The sequence below is a fragment of the Mustela lutreola genome, chromosome 12 (assembly GCF_030435805.1).
Source record: "Mustela lutreola isolate mMusLut2 chromosome 12, mMusLut2.pri, whole genome shotgun sequence".
NCBI classification, from domain to species: Eukaryota; Metazoa; Chordata; class Mammalia; order Carnivora; family Mustelidae; genus Mustela; species Mustela lutreola.
In genome coordinates, this window is record NC_081301.1 from 50,946,518 (window position 1) to 50,968,598 (window position 22,081).

The following is a 22,081-nucleotide window of genomic DNA, read 5'->3' on the forward strand; positions in this document are numbered from 1 at the left end:
TTGAAAACTGCTTAGCTGGCTTTATTACAGGAGTGGTGGGAAGTCCTTGTAACTATAGGGCTGAAAGAATTCAACAGAATATAACTTCTAAAGCCATGAATAATAATTTAGCACACTGCACGTGGTGCCTGGGTGGCTCAGTTAGTTAAGCAGCTGGATTTTGATTTCGGTTCATGTCATCTCAGGATCATGGGACTGAGCCTCATGTTGGGCTCCACACTGGGCATGGAGCCTGCTGAAGATTCTCTTTCTTTCTCCCTCTCTTCCTTCCCCCTCTTCTCTGTCTCTCTCTACCCTTCTCTAAAATAAAAAATAAACAACAATAATAATTTGGTGCACTGGAAATGAAAAAGGAGCTTTTAAACTACATTGCCCCAAATACAGTATCTATGCTACAATCATCAATCTCAATTGAAATTAGTTTTTGAAAGAAAATATCACCTTCACCTCAAAATACAGGACACCTTAACCTATACTGAACCCTCAATGCTAAATGCATTTTAGGTCATATTCCTTTATAATTTGAAGTCATTCAAATTATTTTTGACAAAGTATTTCAAGCTACTGGACTTTTACTTGGATCATCAGAAACTTTCTTCATCTTCTCATGACTGGTAATTCCTTAAGATCATGAGCAGACAAACATCTCACTAAATTAAACCATGGAAATATGGGGGAAAAAATACCTCCCACCATTTCTTGATCTACTTTATTATTTCAAATTATTTTAAAGAAATATCTATCAAAGTTCTATCTACCAAAGTTCTTACTACATAGTATAATTGGATATATGGACAATTTAAATTATATAACCTTTTAATATAATCTTGAGCCTCAATGGCAAGATTAAATTAGAAACCACAGGAGAGGCACTCACATCCATCTCCAAAAGATTGAACATGCTGGACTCAGCAATTTCTTTAGATTCATCGAATTTCTCCAGAGCCTGACGGAGTTCTTCATCTGGAATCTTGCCTTGTCGTTTCTTCTTATAATCAAAGTCCAGGCGTCGGCCCTCCAACTTCTTTAGATGATGCTGAAAAAGTCAAGGGCAGGAATATGCTTTGAAAGGGCTCATGGAACAGGTCTATTTACAGCTCACTTCTCCATCATGTCTATTAGTTTCCAAAATAAGACAGGCTAAGTTCTAAAATATCACGTCACCAGAAGACTAAAGGAAACTGCATCAGTGGGGCAAGTGCTTCCAAAGGCTAAATGTGGAGAAGCATCTTTAAAAATAAGTAAGGGCAAGAAAGAAATTTAGGGAATTACCAGTGCCCTTTATTTTCTGCCCTTGCTGCGCCAAAGCCAAGCTGGCATATGTCTTTCCAACCCATGACAGGAGCTGGGAATGTGTGCATATGGCCATCCACGGGCAAAACACTGCTACACAGAACCCACACAATCCCATCTTTAAGAGAAAGGGTGTCTCGTGAGAAGGTAGAGGAAAAACAATTTCTTTGAAGAGAAGCGGGAGAGACTCATTTTGCTTTTTCAGTCCTAGCACACTAACCCTAGAAAGGGCTTATCTTTGAGGAAACCAGTCGGTGAGAATCACCTAAGTTGCTTACAGAAATATGGATTACTGATCCCCTGCATTAAAAGACCCAGGGCCAGGATCTAGGAATCTATATCTCCTTTTTTTAAGATTGATTGATTGATTTGTCAGAGAGAGAGAAAAAGAGAGTGAGCACACAAGTAGGGGGAGTGGCAAGCAGAGGGAGAGGCAGACTCCCTGCTGAGCAGGAAGCCCAATGCCAGACTCAGTCCCAGGACCCTGGGATCATCATCTGAGCCAGAGGCAGACACTGAACAGACTGAGCCACCCAGCTGCCCCTAGGAATCTATATCTTAACACTTACCCTTGTTGACTGAAGTGGCTTCAGGGAATCCTGGATAAGTTTAAGTCTCCCATTTGGTAGATGATGAAACTCAGCAGAAAAAGTCTAACTTGGAAGAGATGCTAGATGGGATCTAATGACCCACAGCAATTCTTCAGTCCCTCCCTTCATCCTCCCCACTGTCTGGCTACCCAACCTCTGCCCAACCCTCTAGCGACAAAGTGGAAAAGTTCTTTCCCAAAGTGAAAAGTTATCTTTTTTTATTCTAAGGGATGTAGTACTTCATTACTAATGGGTGGGAGAAAACACTAGATTTCCCTGATCCTGAGTGTGTATGGCAAGAAAGAGAGGGAGATGAAAAGAGAGTTGGGAGTGGTGAAGAAATAAGAAGGAAAAGAAGAAGAAAAATACCCTAGACCTTCCCTCCCACTGTACAACCTCCCATCCATGCTCTGAGCCAAGTTAAATGTTTGTTCCTTTGGAAGGGATATTCTTGTAACACATGTGAACTTGTAGTCAGCTGTAGGGTAGAGTATTGGGGTCAGGGTTAATATTGTAGATTAAGAGTGAGTCTGCCACTTACTACTGTAATCTTGAGCAAGTGATAGGACAAAGGAGACTGAGTCTGGAATAAAGAGATCTAGGGAACTTCAAGTTGTGGATGGCCTTGTTACGGCGAAGTTAATTTCAGAGAGGTTTCACAAATATTTGTCGAAGGAATGAATGAGAAAACATTACACACCTAGTTGGAGGTTAAGCCAGTTGAACTTCAATTCTGTGGAACAGCTCTATGTGTTTTATAAAGAGGAGGACTTTTCTTCCTCAGTCCTAACAATCACAATGAAAATATGGAAACATGTGTTTATGCAGTGATAGTATAACAATGTACCTAAGCTAACAACTGATACAGCTAGCCTTTCGGAGGATGAAATCAGCCCAGAAAGCCATAATTAATAAAAGTGGGTAGTATCAGGGAAGGATAATATTCCTCTGGAGGAAAAAAAAGGTTGATAACCTGAAAACTCAATGTGGAGAAGTCGAATGTATTAAGTGGCACAGTCATAATAGTGGAATAAAGTATTGCATTTCTGGTTTCTCTCAATTTATCTTGCTGAGTTATTTTGTAATCCAACGTCACCACACACGACAAGCTTGAAAAAATGTTTTCTGAGGGGAAAAGGGCACCTGCGTTTGTAGGTTCAAATCAGTCACTTCCCAAAGATCAGTTGCAGATACCTGAATTTCTCTCAGATCTTTGTCATGAAGGTTCTGAAGGGGGTCAATGAAGTTCTGCTTCACCTCCATGTCCAGAGAGTCCTTCACTTCTGAGAGCTCCCTCATGGCCTCCCCCACCTCACCAAGAGCTGGGCCTGCAAGGGGAGAATGACTCTCTTGTATGTTAAAGGACAAAGGTGAAAGGTACCTGCAGTAAGAGGACCACCTCAGGCGAAAACCCAAGGACTCCTGCCTGTCTTGTAAAGACAGCCAAGATACAGGCAATATATAATGTTTTCCAGAGAACACTGTATTTTCTGCCTGAGATGGTCCATACAGTATAACAGAGTCAACGTTACCAAGGGGATGGTATTCCATATTATGAAGAACATGAAATTCTGTTTGTCCTTTAAGAAGCAACTGGGGAAGCTCCCTGCCCTCCCTTGTCAGTATTGGGCTATTAGGGAACCCGTTCAAGGCCCATGCATTTGGTGGAAGCAAATACCAGGAACAGAGGGCAGGGTTCAAACAGGAAGGACAGTCATTCGCGGAGACCGACTAACACGAAGAAGTGAAAGAAAAGTGTTCTGTATGGTGACTAAGGGTGGAGGAGAGAGGGGTGAAGGAATTCACCCGGGGCTGTAGAACTGGGTACCATGTACAGAAGAGCAGAGACTGAAGGGGAAGCTCATGGGGCGGGGTGTTACATCATGTTGACTGCTCCCTCCGCCTCAACACTCAGTCATGCCGGGCACACTGCACAGTAAGTTTCCAGGCATCTGGATACGTTCATAGGCTACCGTGAAGACTGGGATCTCATCAGGGAAAAAGAAATTCTACAAAACTATGACACATCACACTAAAAATGACAAAATGATCCTGAAGGTAAAATTTTGGCCCCGTCTCTAAGACATAAAACTGGGAACTAAAATATAAAACGGTTGGAATCATCTCCTGCAGAGTGTCTTACTGGCAGGAAACCCCCCAGACAAAGGAAAGAACTCAAGTGTGGAAACCCGTCATTACCAAAGTTGCAGTCGTCTCCCAGCTCCCTCCCAAACTTGAGCATGGCCTCCGCTAGCAGCGCCTCTGCCTGTGGGTAGCCTGGCCCCTTCTCCTGGCCGCGAATTTTTGACATGGTGTTGATCATGCTGAGTTTAGCTCTGGAAGCTGGAGGCAGAGAGAGCAAACAGTTTCATAGTAGGCAAGGTGATACAGTGGAGACAGGGCTGGACGAGAATCAGGCCCTAACCGGTCCCTAAACCAGCTCAGTGACGGACAAATACATCTTCACCTTCTCTAGTACAGGCAGGTTGACCCACAGAGAGATACAGACAGACATTTTTTCTTTCATCCCTGAAATTTCCCTTTCTCTCAGTATCTTATGAGGAACTTAACAGAAAAGGCAAGGCTCTTCTGCGGGAAGATCCCACCTGCCATCATGCTCTCTTTCCCAATTTCCCGTGCACCTTTCCGGTCCTCTCTTCATTGAGGCAGCTCCTCTGTGGAGCTGGGAGGCCCCACAGAAAGCTTTTTGAAAACCCCTGAATTAGGTATTCTGTGCTTTAGGATTCCAGTTTTATATTTCAATTCTAGGAATCTATGACAAAGGTATGAAACTGTTAATTCTTGCAGTGTGAGTTAAGCCTCGTGCTAAGTTTCACTTACACCCTTATTTTCAAAATCAATGCTCAACTGAGATCCTGATCGTAAACAGACCCATGAAGAACAGAAATATCGTGTTCATTAAAAAGGCTTAATCACTTCCCCAGCACATAATGGCTTCTGAGAATTAGTTTTGTGCCACAAAGACAGCACTTCAATTTCTTTTTTGCTTTTGTTTTAACAAAAGGAGATGCCTAGAAAGCAATTCCAGTTTTCATGGAAGAAGAAGTTTTGCTAACACCCGGTGAAGGAGATTTTCCTGATGTTTGGATACCGGGTTTCCTCAGGTTCATTATTAGAGTGGGGCTGTACATTAGCCTAGGACTGTACCCAGGATGCCACTGGCATAGAAACCCTGATAGAATCACAGCTAAAGGCACTTCCAGCATTCAGTGGCTAATAATTAATCTTGAAACATTTGTTCCAAATAGGTCTTTTTTAAAGGTTTTTATTTAATTATGTTTATTAACATATAATGTATTATTTGTCCCAGGGGTACAGGTCTGTGATTCATCAGTCTCACACATTTCACAGCACATACCATAGCACATACCCTCTCCAATGTCCATAACACAACCACCCTCTCCCTACCCCCTTACCCCCTGCAACCCTCAGTTTGTTTTGTGAGATTAAGAGTCTTTAAGTTTTTATTTAAATTCCAGTCACTCAACATCGTGTTATATTAGTTTCAGGTGTACAATATAGTGATTCAGCAGTTCCCTTTAACACCGGTGTGCACCACAACTGCACCCTTTAATCCCCGTCACCTATCTCACCTACCCTCTCCCCACCCTATAACCATCACTTAACTCTTCATCATAGTTAAGAATCTGTTTCTTTGTTTGCCTCCCTCTTTTTTTCCCATTTGCTCACTTATTTTGTTTCTTAAATTCCATGTATGAGTGAAAGCATATGATATTTGTCATCTTCTGACTATTTCACTCAGCATTATGCTCTCTAGCTCCATCCACGTCATAGTAAATGGCAAGATTTCATTCGTTTTTATGGCTGAGTAGTAGTTCATTACACACACACACACACACACACACACACAAATGCCCCACATCTTTTTTTCTTTTTCCTCAGATCTTGGGTTAGGCTTAGGGCCAGGGTGATGATATGGGCCTGGTATCCTGCAGTTCAGGATCCTTCAGATGATTAGTGTTAGGGTTTAGGGTTGGGATTAGGGTTAGGACTCAGGTATGTGTCTGATATCCTACAGTTCAGAGATCTCGCAAGAGAATTAACCACCAGATTTATGCTAGGGTGAAAGTAGACATGGCAGCCATCTATTGAGCTGAGGCAAGCTGGGATTGTGCGCTCCAAACATTCTTTGGTTTTTAAAAGTTTTTATTTTAATTCCAATTAGCTGACACACAGTGTTGTATCAGTTTCAGGTGTACAATGTTGTAATTTAACACTTCAGTATGTCATAAATAGACTTTTATTTAAATTTGGGCTTCCAAGGTCAAAACTGGATATGAGGAGAGTAATCATGAGAGGTTCCTCCTGGCCCTGCCCCAGGGATATTATAATGAACAAGGCAGCTATATTGCTTGTCTTTAGGAAGTTCACAGTGAATTAAGGGTGGCATCTATCTTAAAAGCAATTAGAGTGAGATGTATATACTTAGTGCCATGCTTGGGAATTATAGCAAGTTACAGAAGGATAGCATCACCCCCGTCTGTGGGGGTGAGGCCTTGCACGGAAGGATTCTGGAGGGCAATATCTTCAAGTTTAGAATCACATAATGAGTAGCAGTTAGCAGTTAGCTGGGCTAATATGTAAAGCCTGGTGGTAACTGACAAAATATATATAACTCACATATTCTTTGCTTTTCAGAGAAAAATATATATAATACATGTTAAATTTCAAAAACTGAAAATTCCACATGGTCACACATTTTCAAGGGAATAATGTTATTAAAATATATTTTCAAAGCCTCTTCTAAAATAAGTCCTATCAGAGATCCAGAAAAGACACAGTCCCTGACCTCAGTGTGTTCATAGTACAGTGAGAGTTCAGATAAATAGACAATGGCAACGAGCATAAATGGAATGATAGATAATTTGCACACACAGAGAAGAACTAATAAGCACAGATAAAAGTGAAATAAGCAAACACTAGACAGTAAGAATTATAGAATGAACAGAAGGAAAGAAGATAAATGGAGACCCAAAAAAACAGAGTACTGAAAACATACATGGTGGTTAACCCTTTTACTCATGTTTTGACCATCTTACACTCTAAGGACTTACTTCTTTTACAAAAAGAAAGTTGGTATTGATTTGTGCTTTTATCTTGGTTCTGTAAAACGTCATCTTGCCATAAGTAATTACCAGAAGTCACTGGAATGTCTTAATATACTGTGGCTGAATTTCAAAGTCATCATTTTCAATGTTGGTTAATTATAAAAAGCTTTATTCTTCTAATCATTTAAGAACATCTTGGATATATTCTACATTTTCATGAGAAAGAGGAAGAAAACCCTATCAGTTTATTTCTTCAAATAATCTGAAATATCTATTAATCCATATATTATTATTCATATTATGAAGAAGTTAACTTTTACATTCATTCACAAACTCATTAAATATTTCTCAAGAATCTTAGATTAGTAAAACTTCTGTGTTCTTTTTTTTTTTTTAATATTTTATTTACTTATTTGACAGAGAGAGAGATCACAAGTAGGCAGAGAGAGAGGGAGAAGCAGGCTCCCTGCTGAACAAAGAGCCCGATGTGGGGCTCAATCCCAGGACCCTGAGATCATGACTTGAGCCAAAGGCAGAGGCTTAACCCACTGAGCCACCCAGGCGCCCCAAAACTTCTGTGTTCTTAAAAGAAATCTTCAGACCTCTGAATTCATCATCTTCAAATGTAACCTAATTGTTTTTAAATGATTTTTTAAAAGCTATCTTTTAAGAAACAGTATAAGCTGGGAAAATATAAATTTTAGACATTAGAATTCCTATAATATGGTCTCTTCTCCTTCAAACTATTGTTTTTTCCTTTCCACCACTTTACTTTTCTCAGAAATTTTTACAGTCTCTCAGGTGACATCCCCATCCTCTGACTCATGTGCCTAAGAGCCTTTTAAGGTATAACAGAGGATGGGAACTAGAAAATTTGTTTCCTTTTGTTGAAAAATAAAATATTTTTTTTCAGGAGATTAGAGAAGATAACCAACCCTGCTTAGGGTGGGATTCCATATTAAAAACAGGGTACTAGGGCCAGCCCACATACTCAACTGTAAGATTCCTCACCCACATCCTCCTTCTTGTTCCCCAGAGACCTGGCAGCCAGGTTCGTACCTACTGGGTAGGGGACTAGAAGATCCTTCTCTGGGGAATACAACCAATCCAGAAGAGACCTAAAGACACTGATAGTTGTAAGCACCCAATACAACTCTAGGCTAATAGCCCTAGAAAGAACCCATTACAGTTTGTAAGCCTCCATTGACCACCACAGAGCTTTACTGCCCTACAGCTAACAGCTAAGTGAAAAAAGACAGACACTGTCACTAGATTTTGAAAAGGGCTTCTAACATAACAGAGCCAAAACAAATAGGCAATTTCCTATAATAACTATCATTAATGTTCTCAGGTGTCTAAAGATACTTTGCCTGTGAAATAAAAAAAGAAACAGAGAAGAACTCCTAGAAATTAATGTAATTTAACTGTATATGTGAATTTAATTAAAATATAAAATTAAAAAATCATTAGAAGCACAGAGTTGAGGCAGATCTCCCTAAAAGGAGGACAAAATTTTAAAAAGAGATGGGAAATCAGAAGAAAGCTTAAAATCAGGATTAGTCCAGGAGGTCTTATGGTTAAATAATGAATGTTCCAAAAAGAAAACACATAGAACGGGAATATATTCTTTTTAAATTTTAAAGAAAAATTCTCAGAACTGGTATATGTATGTTTCCAGATTGAAAGGGTCCACTGAATGCCCAGTACATGGCTAAATGGGTCTACAAAGAGGACCACTAATATGAAATTTCACTGGGAACAAAGAAAAGTTCCTAAAACCTTTCAGAAAGAAAAAAAAAGGTTATATATAAACATCAAGAATTAGAAGATCACTGAACAGGAGACTACCACAAACATGAGACATTTCCTCAGAAAACAATGGAGCAATGACTCCAACTTTCTTAATGAAATTAATATATAACTCTATATTCAAATTATCAATGAAGCATGAAGATAGAACAATGACATTTTCAAACACACAAGGAAGGTTTCTGATAATTTTTCTTTCCAAGCGAATGGAAGGGGGATTCTACCAAAAGGAAGGTATAAATCAAGAAAAAGGACAGGTATAGAATCTAAAAAGACACCCAGTGTAAGGAAAGATGTAAAAATGATGACAAAAGGTGATCTCAAGATTGCCATTGTGCATCACACATTGAGGGGTAATGGTAGCTGATACTACATATCATAATCAGGGTATGTGTAGCACAGGAAGCCATGTGTACAAAGGAGCTATAGTCTCACCATGAGCCCCATGAGGTCAAGCTACACTTATCAACCACTATAGCTTGCTTTATAATGCACCCTTAATTGGCTTCCCCTCTAACCTACTTCCCTTAACATTTCCTGGAATCACTTCCCAAATAAACCATTTGTGCTCAAATCCTTGCCTCGTGGAGTGTTTCTGTGAGAACTCAAACTAAGACAACCACCAATCTAGAATGCAGTACCAGATATCTCAAAGATAATGAACATGTGACCTGTCTCAATGTAATGGGAGAAAATTCATGTGCATATCAAAGTATTTGAGAAAGAAGTAATGCATGGTACACAAAAAGTGAAGAAAATGAAAAACTGGGGCATCTGGGTGGCTCAGTCAAGTAAAGTATCTGCCTTTTGCTCAGTTCATGACCTCAGGGTCCTGGGATCAAGCTCCATGGGGGCTCCCTGCTCAGCGGGGAGTCTGTTTCTCCCTCTGCTCCTTCCCCGACTCGTGTTCTCTTTCTATCTCTGTCTCTCTCTCAAATAAACAAAATCTTTTTAAAAAAGAAAATGATGGGCATCTGGGTGGCTCAGTGGGTTAAAGCCTCTGCCTTCGGCTCAGGTCATGATCTCAGTGTCCTGGGATTGAGCCCCACATGGGGCTCTCTGCTCAGCGGGGAGCCTGCTTCCTCCTCTCTCTGCCTGCTGCTCTGCCTACTTGTGATCTCTCTCTTTCTGTGTTAAATAAATAAATAAAATCTTTAAAGAAAAAAAAGATTTAAAAAAAGAAAATGAAAAATAAAGCAATATTAACTCCAGGAAAAACAAAAATATTGTAAAAGAAAGGAAATGCAGTCATACTATATGTATCAGCTCTGTATAAGTTTACAAGGGCATAACATGTAAATACTGAATACTAATCTTAACAAAATTATGCCATAAACATACATAATAAGGAAAGGAAAGGATGTGGGAGAATGAGAAAATAAGAGAAGAGCAAACAATTCTCAACTGCCAAACTGGGAGTCAAACAGAGAGCACTTAAAATTGGAAAACCAAGCAGGGAGCAACATGAGCATGGTGTTTCAAGACCAGAAGGAAAAACAAAGAGCGAGCCAAAAGTGTTGTTTCTGGGAACTGGGGAAAGAATGCAACTCCAAGGGCACTGCTATTTTTTTGTAAAAAGCTTTATAAAATTCCTTGATTTTGTATACTATGTACATGTATTATTACCTTTATTTTAAAAAAAATTAAATTTAAGATACCTCCCACTCCCCTTTCCCTCAGGAGACCTAATTTAGTGGCTGAACTGGATAAGCAAGATTCATGGTATCTTGGTAATTGGGGACTGTTCCAATCTCATGGATCTTTCAACCAAAAAGTTTTATACCTTAACTGGTTTAAGGAGAACTGGCCAGGAAAAGAAAAAAATATAGATTAAAAAGTAAAATGCCATCAGAAAATCATCAAAGAAAAGGGCTTGATGAGTCCATAGCCAGTTGATTTCTGGAAGCAAATGTATCTAGTCAACTTCAACAGCAAGAAGTGAAATTAGATTAACCTTTCCAAAATAAAAGGGGTGGGAAGGGGGGTTCCATTGTTTTGTGCTCCATAAAAAGGCAGTTTATTTTTTGGCCTACTGTCATAACTACTGTGAAAACTCGGAAAATTCACAACTTTCACTTCTTGGTTTTTAAATTTTTTATTTCTTAATCCAAATGAACAAACAAGAAAGCCATTAGGTCTTATGTCTCAGAGAAATCAGCATAGTGAATTAAAATAAATATTAGCTTTGGTTCAGACAAACATAGGTAAAAATCCAGGCTCAAAATCTTACTGGCTAGTATATTCCTGAAAAGTAATCATTCATAGGTTGTTTTCTGTATTCAATGAAAAACAACAAAAAGAGTAACTAGCTTAGACACACAACAGGCACTGGAGATGGGGGAAAGCACTCCTTTATTTCCCTTCTCAAGTTTTTTTTTTCTGAGTATGGGCGCTGGAGTGCTTTACTGCCTGCTTGAGTGTTTGGGGAAATCCATTTCCCAGAATCCCTTTCCCACATGCTTCACAGTTAGAATTGGTAGATTGCAAGGCTGTGCAAGACTTAGGAGGTAAAGGGGAAGCAGTAGTCATAACATTCTGGAAGCTGTCACTATATAGAGGGGGTAACAAACTGATGCAGGGCTACAAATGGATTCCACCTTGCTCCCCCCTTTCCCTATTCTGTGTCCAGCTCTTCTCGAATACTGACTCTGCTCATCAACAGTGACCCTAGGCCCACCAAAGATGTTCTGTTGCAAATGCAGAAACAGTGACCTTGAAGAGCCAACAATATTCTACTGGATTCTATAGCTTTTGCAGTTCTGCATTAGCAGCAGGACCTGCCTACCTTTCAGATTCCTTTCTAAGTTCATTCACCTGGGTCAGAGTTGGTCAGTGACCTTTTTCTCTCGTCCACTAACTCTACTTTTTTGACATTTACTCAGATCTTCCCATAACTGTACAAGCTCTCTTATGATAAATCTTTTATTCCATGATATCCACAATGACTTTACTTCCCTGACTGAACCCTGATTCATATAATGAATCTCATATCTCAACTCAAAAAATCATAATCTACCCTGGACGGAACCCTGAAAATAAGTCAACAAAACTGGCTGTAAATATTTCAATTCTGCAAAACTGTGTTTTCAGAATCAGACATAAAAGAGAATAACTAGGTAGGAGTGAGCTGCTAATTGCGGAAAGACCACCAGGAAAGGGAGCCAGTTTAACAAAGTAGGATTTAAGACCAGGACTTTGGAGTTAGACTGAGTACAAATTCTGGTTCTATTTCATGTTGGGTAATTTTGGCCTTCAGGCCTATACCAGTGTCTCATCTGTAAAATGTTACCTCCCCCAACACAGGTCTAGGCTGACATAAGGATTAAATGACATAATATATGTCACAATGCTGGCACAAGATAAACATTCAACAAATGTGGGCTATTTCTGAGTGCCACTTATGCCCTGAAGTTTGCCATGTGATTGTGTTATGAATTACCTAACCTCTCTGAGTCTCAGGTTCATCCATAAAATGTTGGGGGGAAAAAAAGGAGACATTAGATATCCTATAAACTCTTTCAAGTTCCCATATTTAAGGTGATTGTTATTAGATAGAAAGCTCTGAGCTCAGGGAAAGTACACCCTGGCCATCAGACATAAATTTGCAGCAGTTTCCTCAAGTTACTAGAACTGCTCCTCTTGAAGTGGACTCCCCTCTCTCAGTCCACCTGCCCAACATAATACCAAGCATACTTGCCCCACTCCCACCACTTTTTTTTAACCAAGTCTTTCTCAATCACCCTTTACCTGTACTGCCTCCAAATATATAGGTGATCCCTCCCCTCATTTTATGTCTCCATCCCGCCCTGTATAAACACTGATCAGATCTCATGATACTTTCTCTCTTTGCTGCATGTCTGTTTCCTGATTACATGTCCTACTGAATTCTAGCATACAGCCGACCCAGCATATGCTTACTTATTAACTGTGGGCCAAATGTCTTTATTTAAAAGTTTTTATTTTTTTAATTCAATTCTTTTGCATATGTTATTTTTTCCAATCCTTTGGAAAGACCTCCCTATTCAAAGTCCTCGTAGTGCTCTGAAACAGAGCTAAGCCTGCCGATAAGCTCTAATGACATGCTAACTTTGTGATCTGATGGGATGATTTGGGAAAGCGAGTCATGCTGATGGCAATCTGGCTGGCATTCCCCTCACACAGACTAGATTTTAAGATTTCTGAGGTTGCCAAGGCTTTTCATTTCTCTTGCCTCCATTTCTTCATGTGCAGAAGGGAAGACTCCTGCTTCCCATTTACTCTCACTGAACCTGGCTCTTGGGTTCTAAACCTCACCTCTAAATTATGTCATGAAAAACTGGTTTTATGAAATGATAAGAAATTGATCACATAATCTCTCAATTGTGTGAGCCCAGAATATGGGGTCTCTTTTCCCTGACAAAAGAGGGTTCCTAAGCTAAACTGTAAACCCTATCTAAGGGGATACAAATTAATTTAGTGAAAGTCAATAAATAGTTTACACCAGAAACAATTATGTATTCTCTGATACATGAAAATTCTGGATTTGCACTGCCTGATTGAATTAGTACTTATCAAAAATCTTTTACACTCTTCCATTATAAAAGAAACATAACAAGTACTTATTAAGCACCTACTATGTGGAAGGAATTATGCTAGTGAGACTCTAACAGAAGCAAGAGACAGCCACTGCCCTCAATGAGCTTCTTGTCTATTTGGAGAGTCAGAGATCACACCACTCACCTTGACACAAAGCGGACCCCATACTGTGGGTAAGGTCCTAATGAATTCATGACACAGAGAAGAGCAGTGAATTCCATTTAGAATAGTAAAGCTAGGAAGGCTCATGAAACAGGTGACACCTGAGCTGGGCTTTTTCAAAAAGTAAGCTGTAGGGCAGAGCGATGGGAAAGACTTTTCTAGCCCCCTGGAGACTATGAGCAAAGGTACATGAAAGTACCTGATGTATCTGGAAACTTGAGAAAGGCTGAGGCTTAGGTGAAGAGGCCACAAAGTCGGAACCAGATGATAAAGGCCTGAGTTTTATGCTAAGGAGCTTTGATTTTATTTTGTAGACAATGGATTCCTGTTCAAAGGTTTCTGACAGAGAGTTATTTCAGATATAGACCTTTAAAAGAGCTTCAATTCAGATTAAATCAGATTTTGGTTTGGGGAAAAAAAAAGATTCTTAACATCAATTAGGGAAAGTATGAAGTGCAAAGGGTCTTCCCAATGTCAAAGAAATTACTGCCTACCTATGCTTTCTTCTAGTTTTATGGTTTCAGATCTCACATTAGGTCTTTAATCCATTTTTGAGTTTATTTTTGTGATGATATAAGTAGTCCAATTTAATTCTTTTGCAATTGGCTGTTCCATTTTCCCAGCACCATTTGTCAAAGAGACCATCTTTCTCCCATGGAATATTCTTGCCCCCTTTGTCATAGATAAATTGAACAAACATGTATGGGTTTATTCCTGGGCTCTCTATTCTGTTCCATTGATCTATATGTCTTAGAAAACATTTTAAAACCAGATTTGAAGACTCCACCTCTGTCTTACTGATTCAGAATATCTAGGAGGCCAGACCATAAAACATTTCCCTAAGTGTACCCTGGAGATGTGAACAAGCACACTTGGGCAAAGGAGTCCACCTCTTGCTGGAATAGACAATCAATTTGCTGACTTTGTAGGCTTATGATTCTGGAATTTTTCTTTCCAGCCCATACCTCTCCACTGTGTTACAGACCCATAGATCTAGTATCTACTTAACATCATAAGGATTTTTACACATTTCAAATTTAACATGCTCAAGCTAAACTCTACAGTATTCCCTATAGGAGTTCATCTAATTCCACCCATTCTTCTACCTGCTCAGGCCCCAAACCTTATAGTCATCTTTGATGTCTCCTTTGGTCCCATACTGCACATCTACTCTGCAAGTAAATTCTGTCAGCTCTGCATTCAAAACAGACCCAGAATCAGAGCACTTGTCCCTTTGCTCAGAAGCCCTGTCATCTGTCACTTGGGTTGTTTAAAAAAGCTCCTACTGGTCTCCCTGCTTTCACTCATTACCTATTCTGTCTATGAATCTCTTTCAGTGTAAATCAGATCAGGTCACCCTTCTCAAAACCCTTTAATGGGTTCCCATGTCATTCAAAATAGGAGAGACAGTCCTATGTACTTGTACCACTGCCTGACACCGGCTATTTACTCTCTGTCAATCTCCTTTCACTGGACTGGAGGCTCCGTGAGGTCAGGGTCTAGTTCTGCTTCTTTTACTGATATGTGCCCAGGGCTTAGAATACTAGAGTAAACGTGACACATAATTAAAAAAATATTTTCCTCTTCTATAGAATGCAAAAAATTAAAGCTACCTTGCTGGGTTGTTGTGAGGATTAGAAATTGTGTTTTTAAAGTATCTAGCACTGTGCTTGGCATTTGAGGAAATACTGAGTAAAACTGAAGCTATCACTAATATGAAAAATTGTTTTTTTATGGAAAGTAGGTTAACCAAGAGTTATATTGAACTAAACAAATACAGCATTCCCAGATTATCATGGACAAGATGAAAGTTTTTAGAGTTTGCAGATTTAGATATAAAATCTAGTGCTGTCTCTAGTATGACACTAAGCACAGGGATAAGACAGCCCCATCTAGGTAAAAGGAACAGAGTTGGTAAGAGAAGAAAGGAAAGCACAAGAGGATATTCAGAAAATTCTACATTATCACTCCCTCCTCTCTGCCCCACTACCTCTATGTCTGTGGATTAAATCTAAAGGAGCTATAACATTGACTTAATAGAAGTTTCTAGTCTAGGTTTACTTTGATGGGTAAAAGACAATAAATAAAACGTTAAAATCCTTTCTCCTTCCCTGTGAATAAAAATGACTGAGCTAACTCTCTTGCTCTGCTGTCCTGGAGACCTGATAAAGGTGTAATCACCTATAACCAGGTAATATGGCTTTTGGTAAATTTCACGCTGATTGATACACTGGGAGGATTATGAATGAATGATCAGTGCCTGGTCAAGGTGGCAAGGTGGCAAGCCTTAGTTCTAGGCTTCTCTAAGTATAGTGAATCTTGTAACTGGCCATATCCCTTACTGGGATCTGAGAAGTAACAAATGATACTCGTAATATTGACTCCTATTCAGGACATGGAATCTCTAAGCCCCTTCTCCCCCTATACCTGTTGTCTTCTCATTCTCTAGTACCCAAGCTGTCCCTTGGAAAGCCAGGAGATAGCTGTTGGCTGCTGTATGGACTACCGATAGAAACCCCCTTGAAGAAAATGCACAGCATTGCCATGCTCGCTTCCAGTCAGAACGTTCTTCCAAGTGAGCATTATGCCAAGGAAGGCTAAGAGTCATGTGGGATAAAAGGTCTATTTGAACCTATGAAGACACCCAAAGTGAGTGTTGCAGAGACTTATGAGCAATCTGAAGTAAACAGTTTATTACTTTTTGTGTTAGTTTCCTAAGGGCTGCTGTAACAAAGTATCATAAACTGGGCTGCTTGAAACAATAGAAATTCATTCTACATCCCATTCCTATACCTCACCCTATGCATCCTTTCCGCACAGCCTGAGTCATAGCCTTTGTAATAAACCAATAAATATTAAATAAGTATTTCTCTGAGCTCTGTGATCCTCTCAAGCAAATTACCAAACCTATGGTAGGGAGGGGAGGGTCAGAAGCACCAGAGGTTCAGAAATGGCATTGGTATCCAATGTTGGGTGCTGAGCCATTGGTATCCAATCTTGTGGTGCTGAGCCCTTAACCTGTGAGAACTGACACTACCTCCAAGAAGATGGTATCAGAAGTGGACTGCAAGACACCAAATGGAGTTGGAAAATTGGTCAGCATGAGACAAACCTCAGTGTCGGTGTCAAGAGTTCTGTGGGTAAAGTGCAGAGAGAAACAGTTTTCCATTTCTATCTCTAAAACAGGATGTAGCACACTCAGATGAGTGGGTGTTGAGGTTTTGACAGACATTTGTTGGAAAACCTTGAGGTTTTTTCTAGAAAGCTTCTGTGAAATGTGAAGATGTATGGATTCTAAGCCTCTGAGGTCAAGTCAAAAGTATTTTCTAAGGAGGTTTGGTCCCAAAGACAGCAATAGCAGAGGATGGAGTGTTCTCTTTCCTCAGGGGAAAAAGGGGGGGGAGGGAATCCTAATTCTTTTTAAAGTTTCATTCACTGTAATTAAAAATCAAGGTCTATAGCAAATGGAATGTCTCTAGATCTAGAAATCAATAATCTCTATGGAACACAGAAATCTGGAATGAAGAGGTTAGCACAAATGTAAGCACAGAGCAGGAGGGGATGCAGGGGGACAGGGTGAAGGAAGCGGATGTTCCCGGAAGTGGGAGAGGACAAGGATGGGCTGTGAGTCTGCCCTTTTGCACTTCATCTTCCTCCCACCCTCAACGATGACAGGAGGGTTTGGGGAGAGACCCTCCACAAATAAAAACAAAATTACAACCTGCTCAAAGTGGCTTCTTTCACTCTTTAACTGTGAAATTTCAAGTAAGAAAACACAGTGACAGAGCACCTGTCTGTCACCACAGGGAAGCAGAAAAGCCAACCTCCAGTTCTGGCCTGTGTTGATGAACACGTATGACAATCGGAAGGGGTGGTCATGGTATTCCAAGTCACATTTTCATGTTCTAACCTAATGAATGCAGCTTTTAATACGGGAGTCCAAAGACATGGAATAAACTTTCCAGATTTAATGAAATGACTTAATTCCTTTCTACCTCTCTACCCACCTCATGGAAACCAAACCTAGTTGCCCAAAGGAGCAGAGATCTGTTGAGGACAAACACTTAATGATTCCTACTAGTATTCTTAAGTGTCTGGTTTGAAAATTTAGAAAGAACCTGGATATATTTTTGAAAAAGTAAAGATCAGGGCCACGGTTCACCCCACAGCTAAGATCTCTGAAGTATCTGCTGTGTGTAATTCACATGCATCATCTCTTCAGACCTCCTGATAATGTGAGGGCCAGATTTAGTTTCTCCATCTTGTATATAAGGAAAGTAAAGCACAGAGAAATGGTGCAACTTGCCCAAGGACACATAAAACAAGCAGAGCCAAAACTGAATCTTAGCTCTGTCTCCAAAGCCCGCTCTCATCCCAGAATGCCACTTTGGCTCTTGTTTTATTAACATCTTTGTTAAAATAGGTCAAATCAGGACTTGTCAGCTTTAGCTATATTTACTCTTGTTAGGTGATTAAAAATGCAGAGGTGAGGAAGTGTGATAGACACTGTGATTTGGGAAGCAGGATGAGTACCGCACCGTCAGGGGATTGGAGATGGTTTTCCATCTATGTGACCTTGGGGAGCTACCTAACTCCCTCTAGACCTTTGCTTTCTCACTTCAACATAAGAGGACTGGCTTACCTGAATTCTGCAATCTTTCAAATGCAAGAACCTATATGTATACACTAGAACTCACTAGGATAAGTGGACTAGGTAATTTACAAATGAAGAGGTCTTAGCATGTACAACCTAATGTTAATTTTCAAAATCAATGAAACTCATCCTTTGCAAAACCATCGCTGAGTTCAAAACCAAAAGGTCTTACTTTAAAAACCCCAATGTAAAGATGTGAGCTTTATTCCTTTTTTTTACGCCTTTTTTGTTTTTGTATTTATTTCCACAAGAAAGAACACTACCGCCAGAATATTTCCTAATGATCTGGCTTCTGTTTATGGTTCTTTACAAAAATAAGAATTTTTTAAAGATAAAATAGCTATTTCAAGGAAACCAGAAAGGTGATTTATTTTCCCTTCTTGTAGAAATTATTACATTTCATTAGTAGTAATCAATTACTTAATTCAGCAAACACTATGAACAAGTAGGTTAAAATTTAGAGGACAAAAGGATATAAAAATGTGTTCATACAGCCTCTTTTTTAAGAACTGCATTCTCCTGTGTGGCAGAATCTATTTCCATTTCCTACTAATTAACGTGAGGACACATGCTATCAAAGAAATAACACAGGACAGGGTTCAAATTGCAGCTCTGCCATTCACCAGCTCTGCAGGGAAGAGAGGAGCTTACCACCCCCCCCCATCCCCCCCATCCCAGCCTCACTGATCCTGGTTATAAGTGGGGGATAACAATACTTAGTGATAATACTGTTGTGATGGTAAAATCACAGCGATTGTGACATATGTAATCAAAGCAGGTGCTAAATAAATGTGGGTTCTTTTCCCTCTTTTGGCTGGAGAAAACTGTGACTGATAGCCATTTCATCGAAATCACCAAGAGCTAAAATTCTGTTTACCTCTTCATTATCTCTCAAGGCTCAATGATGCCTTTAGTTGTTGCAATAAATTAATTCTGAATTATTTTTAATAAGTCTATAAAGCCTAGTGCAGATATTACAACTGAAATGTGAGCATAAATCACCAAATCACACTAAATTAGATTTGGAGCTTAACATTTGCAACAAACTGTAGGTAATAAACAACACTTTAGCATATATTTCACATCTGCAACCCTTTCTGAATGTGTCCTGGCCTCATTCTCCCAGGTGAGATCTCAAGAGGATTTACAAATCTGAAATGAGCCCCGATGCCCCCTGCACTGTAAGCAGCGCGCTCCCTGGCCTTGCACACTGACCGTTAGTAAAGGACACAAAAGATATACATGACAGCAAGGACGTAGGTAGATTTCCTCAAACCTGTGCAGTTTCTTTTGAAGTTAAATATTCTATAAATACTCTTCTAGAGACTGAGGAAAGGAAAGAGGAAGATCTGCCCACTCTAACTCTAGCACTGGATTATGCTACTCTCAACCCAAATAATGGTGATTATGTAACACTTCTCTCCAAGGCACCAGAGCTCTCTTATGCCCTGCTGAGTGGGAAGCAGAGGAGAAGTATTTTAAGACACTGAGGAGTGGTCCACGGCAGCCCTAAGAATCCATAAGATGGGACAGTGCATATCTCCCACCTCCGCGAGGGGCATTGCTAGGTGCCAATAAAGGATGTATAGGGAGCCCTGGGAAAGCAGGTGATTACCGCACAGAAGCATAAAATGGCTCCTGCAATTTGAAAAAATACACAACCCTCTGAGTACTAATACCACGAGACTTTACTTCTTCCAGTTCAGGAAGCAGTCAGAGGGTGGACACTTGCCCTGTGTGTGGGGAGGGGCCTGCAGTGGGACTTGTCCCTGGGGGCTCAGGGAGCCCCTCTGTGGAAGCCTCATCCTACCGCATCTCACTGTGGAGGAGCTGCTAGATAAGCCCCTGAGATATCCTCAGCTAGGCAGACCCTGCAGGCTACAGGAGGGTGAGGGATGTTTCTTGAGCCCCTACAAAGTGTCAGGCAGTGTGCCCGTGCTTTTCACTGTCTCATGTTTCAAAGGTATCTTCAGACTTAGCAGAGAGTGGACCTGTCCTACCACTCCCTACGGAATTCAGGAGACTATCTTAAGCTGAAAAGATGCATACAGGTTCTCCTAATCTACTTTCTGCTCCCATGGAAGGTATTCAAGGGAGCCAACAGGGTAAATGGCCAGATGACCCCAGTCGACAGTGATATGCCTGAAACAGAAGCTCTAGTTGGGAACAAATAGCCATACTGTACCGGTTTTTCATGCTGCATAAGAAAGTTACACAAACAGTAGGTTCAAGCCACACCTTTATTATCTCACAGTCTCTGTAGGCTAGAAGTTCGGGTGCAATTTACTGAGTCCTCTGTTCTTGGTCTCACAGGCTATAGTCAAGATATCAGCCAGGCCATCATGGTATCAGGAAGCTTTATGGGAAAACAATCTGCTTCCCAGTTCACGCAGGTTGTTGACAAAATTTCAGTTCCTTGTGGTAGTATCACTAAAGGCCCTCGCTTCCTACTGCCTCTCAACTATGGACACCCTTATAGTCCAGAGGCTACCCTTAACCCCTGACGTTTAGCCTGCTCCCTCAGCAGTCCTAACATGATCATTTCCTTCTTCCAGGCCAGTAGGAGAATCTCTCTCACTCTGGACTGCTCAGAAAGATTTATACAAAGCAATGTGATCACAGGGAACATCCCATGCACTTTTCCATACACTGTAACCTAATCAAGGCAACATGAGTGCTGATCCCATTAACTTGGCCATATTCTTTTGATTAGAAGCAAGGCACAGAATCCACCTACACTCAAAAGGAAGGGATTGGGCAAGGGCATGGATCATTAGAGGTCACTCTAGACTGAATTCACCACATACCCCAAGACTAAAGGTATCTCCACATTTTGTAGAATATGACAGTGAAAAAAAAAATGGACTATGGAGATAGTCGTATCTGAACATGAATTCTGATTCTTTTGTTGCATGACAACAAAAATTACTTAATATCTTCTGAAACTTCAGTTTTCAGAAATGTGAAAATGGGAAGAGTTATCTGTGTGTGTAAATATGGATGTCCTGTCAATAGCTCCAGCCCAATGGGCTTAACCATGAGATTATATACTGCCATACTTTTCCCAAAGCAACTGTGAAATGTATTAATTGTACATGACACCAAGTAGATACAACATAGACAGTGTAACAGCTCTGATCCTGACATGTTCAAGTCTACCTGGGAGGTCAGCTACTCCTATAGATGGAGCTTAAATATGCTTAACATGATTTGATTCATTCATTCAGCAAATTAAACAGTTACTAAGTACCACTGTGCTAGGTGCTGGGTATACACAAATGAGCAAAACAAATACAGTCTGGTCTCTGATGAGTTTATGACAGTGGGAGGGATAAATAGCACCGATTTAATACTGAGGGCACTATTTTTATATTAGAGATAGTAAACAGGACAGGGTCCCTACCCTGCTGGAGATTATATTCTAGATGGAGAATGTGGGTGATTAGCAGATGATTTTTAAAAAGATAAAATACAGAGGGGCACCTGGATGGCTCAGCTGGTTAAGCAACTACCTTTGGCTCAGGTCACGATCCTGCTGTCCCAGGATCAAGTCCCACACCAGGCTCCCTGCTCAGCAGGGAATCTGCTTCTCTCGCTTACCTCTCTCTCTTTCATTCTTTTCTCTCTCTCAAATAAATAAATAAAATCTTTAAAAAAAAGATTTAATTTTAAAAATGATAAAATACAGAATAATTTCAAACAGTGATAGAATAGAAGGGATATAAGAGGAGTGAGAAGAAGCTACTTCAGACAGAGCGTCCAGGGCAGGACCACACAGAGAGATGGCATGAGAGGAAGGTGCAGCCACAAGGGAGCCAGGAGAAGAGTCCCAGGCAGAGAAACTTCACGTGCAAAAAGCCTGAGGCAGGAACAAGCTGAGCATGGCGAGGGTTAGAAGAAGTTGGTGA

The 22,081-nt window shown here is 40.3% G+C and overlaps 1 protein-coding gene across 1 annotated transcript in view; it reads right to left on the reverse strand.

Moving 5' to 3' along the window:
* Nucleotides 1-22,081, reverse strand: part of SH3GL2 (SH3 domain containing GRB2 like 2, endophilin A1) — a 219,491-nt gene that overhangs the window by 6,255 nt on the left and 191,155 nt on the right. Inside the window, exons 4-6 of the mRNA XM_059141999.1 lie at nucleotides 4,083-4,226; nucleotides 3,078-3,211; nucleotides 878-1,036 (exon numbers count right to left, since the gene is read on the reverse strand). Of these exons, the coding sequence (XP_058997982.1) occupies nucleotides 878-1,036; nucleotides 3,078-3,211; nucleotides 4,083-4,226 (437 nt within the window). The remainder of the gene's footprint in view (nucleotides 1-877; nucleotides 1,037-3,077; nucleotides 3,212-4,082; nucleotides 4,227-22,081) is intronic.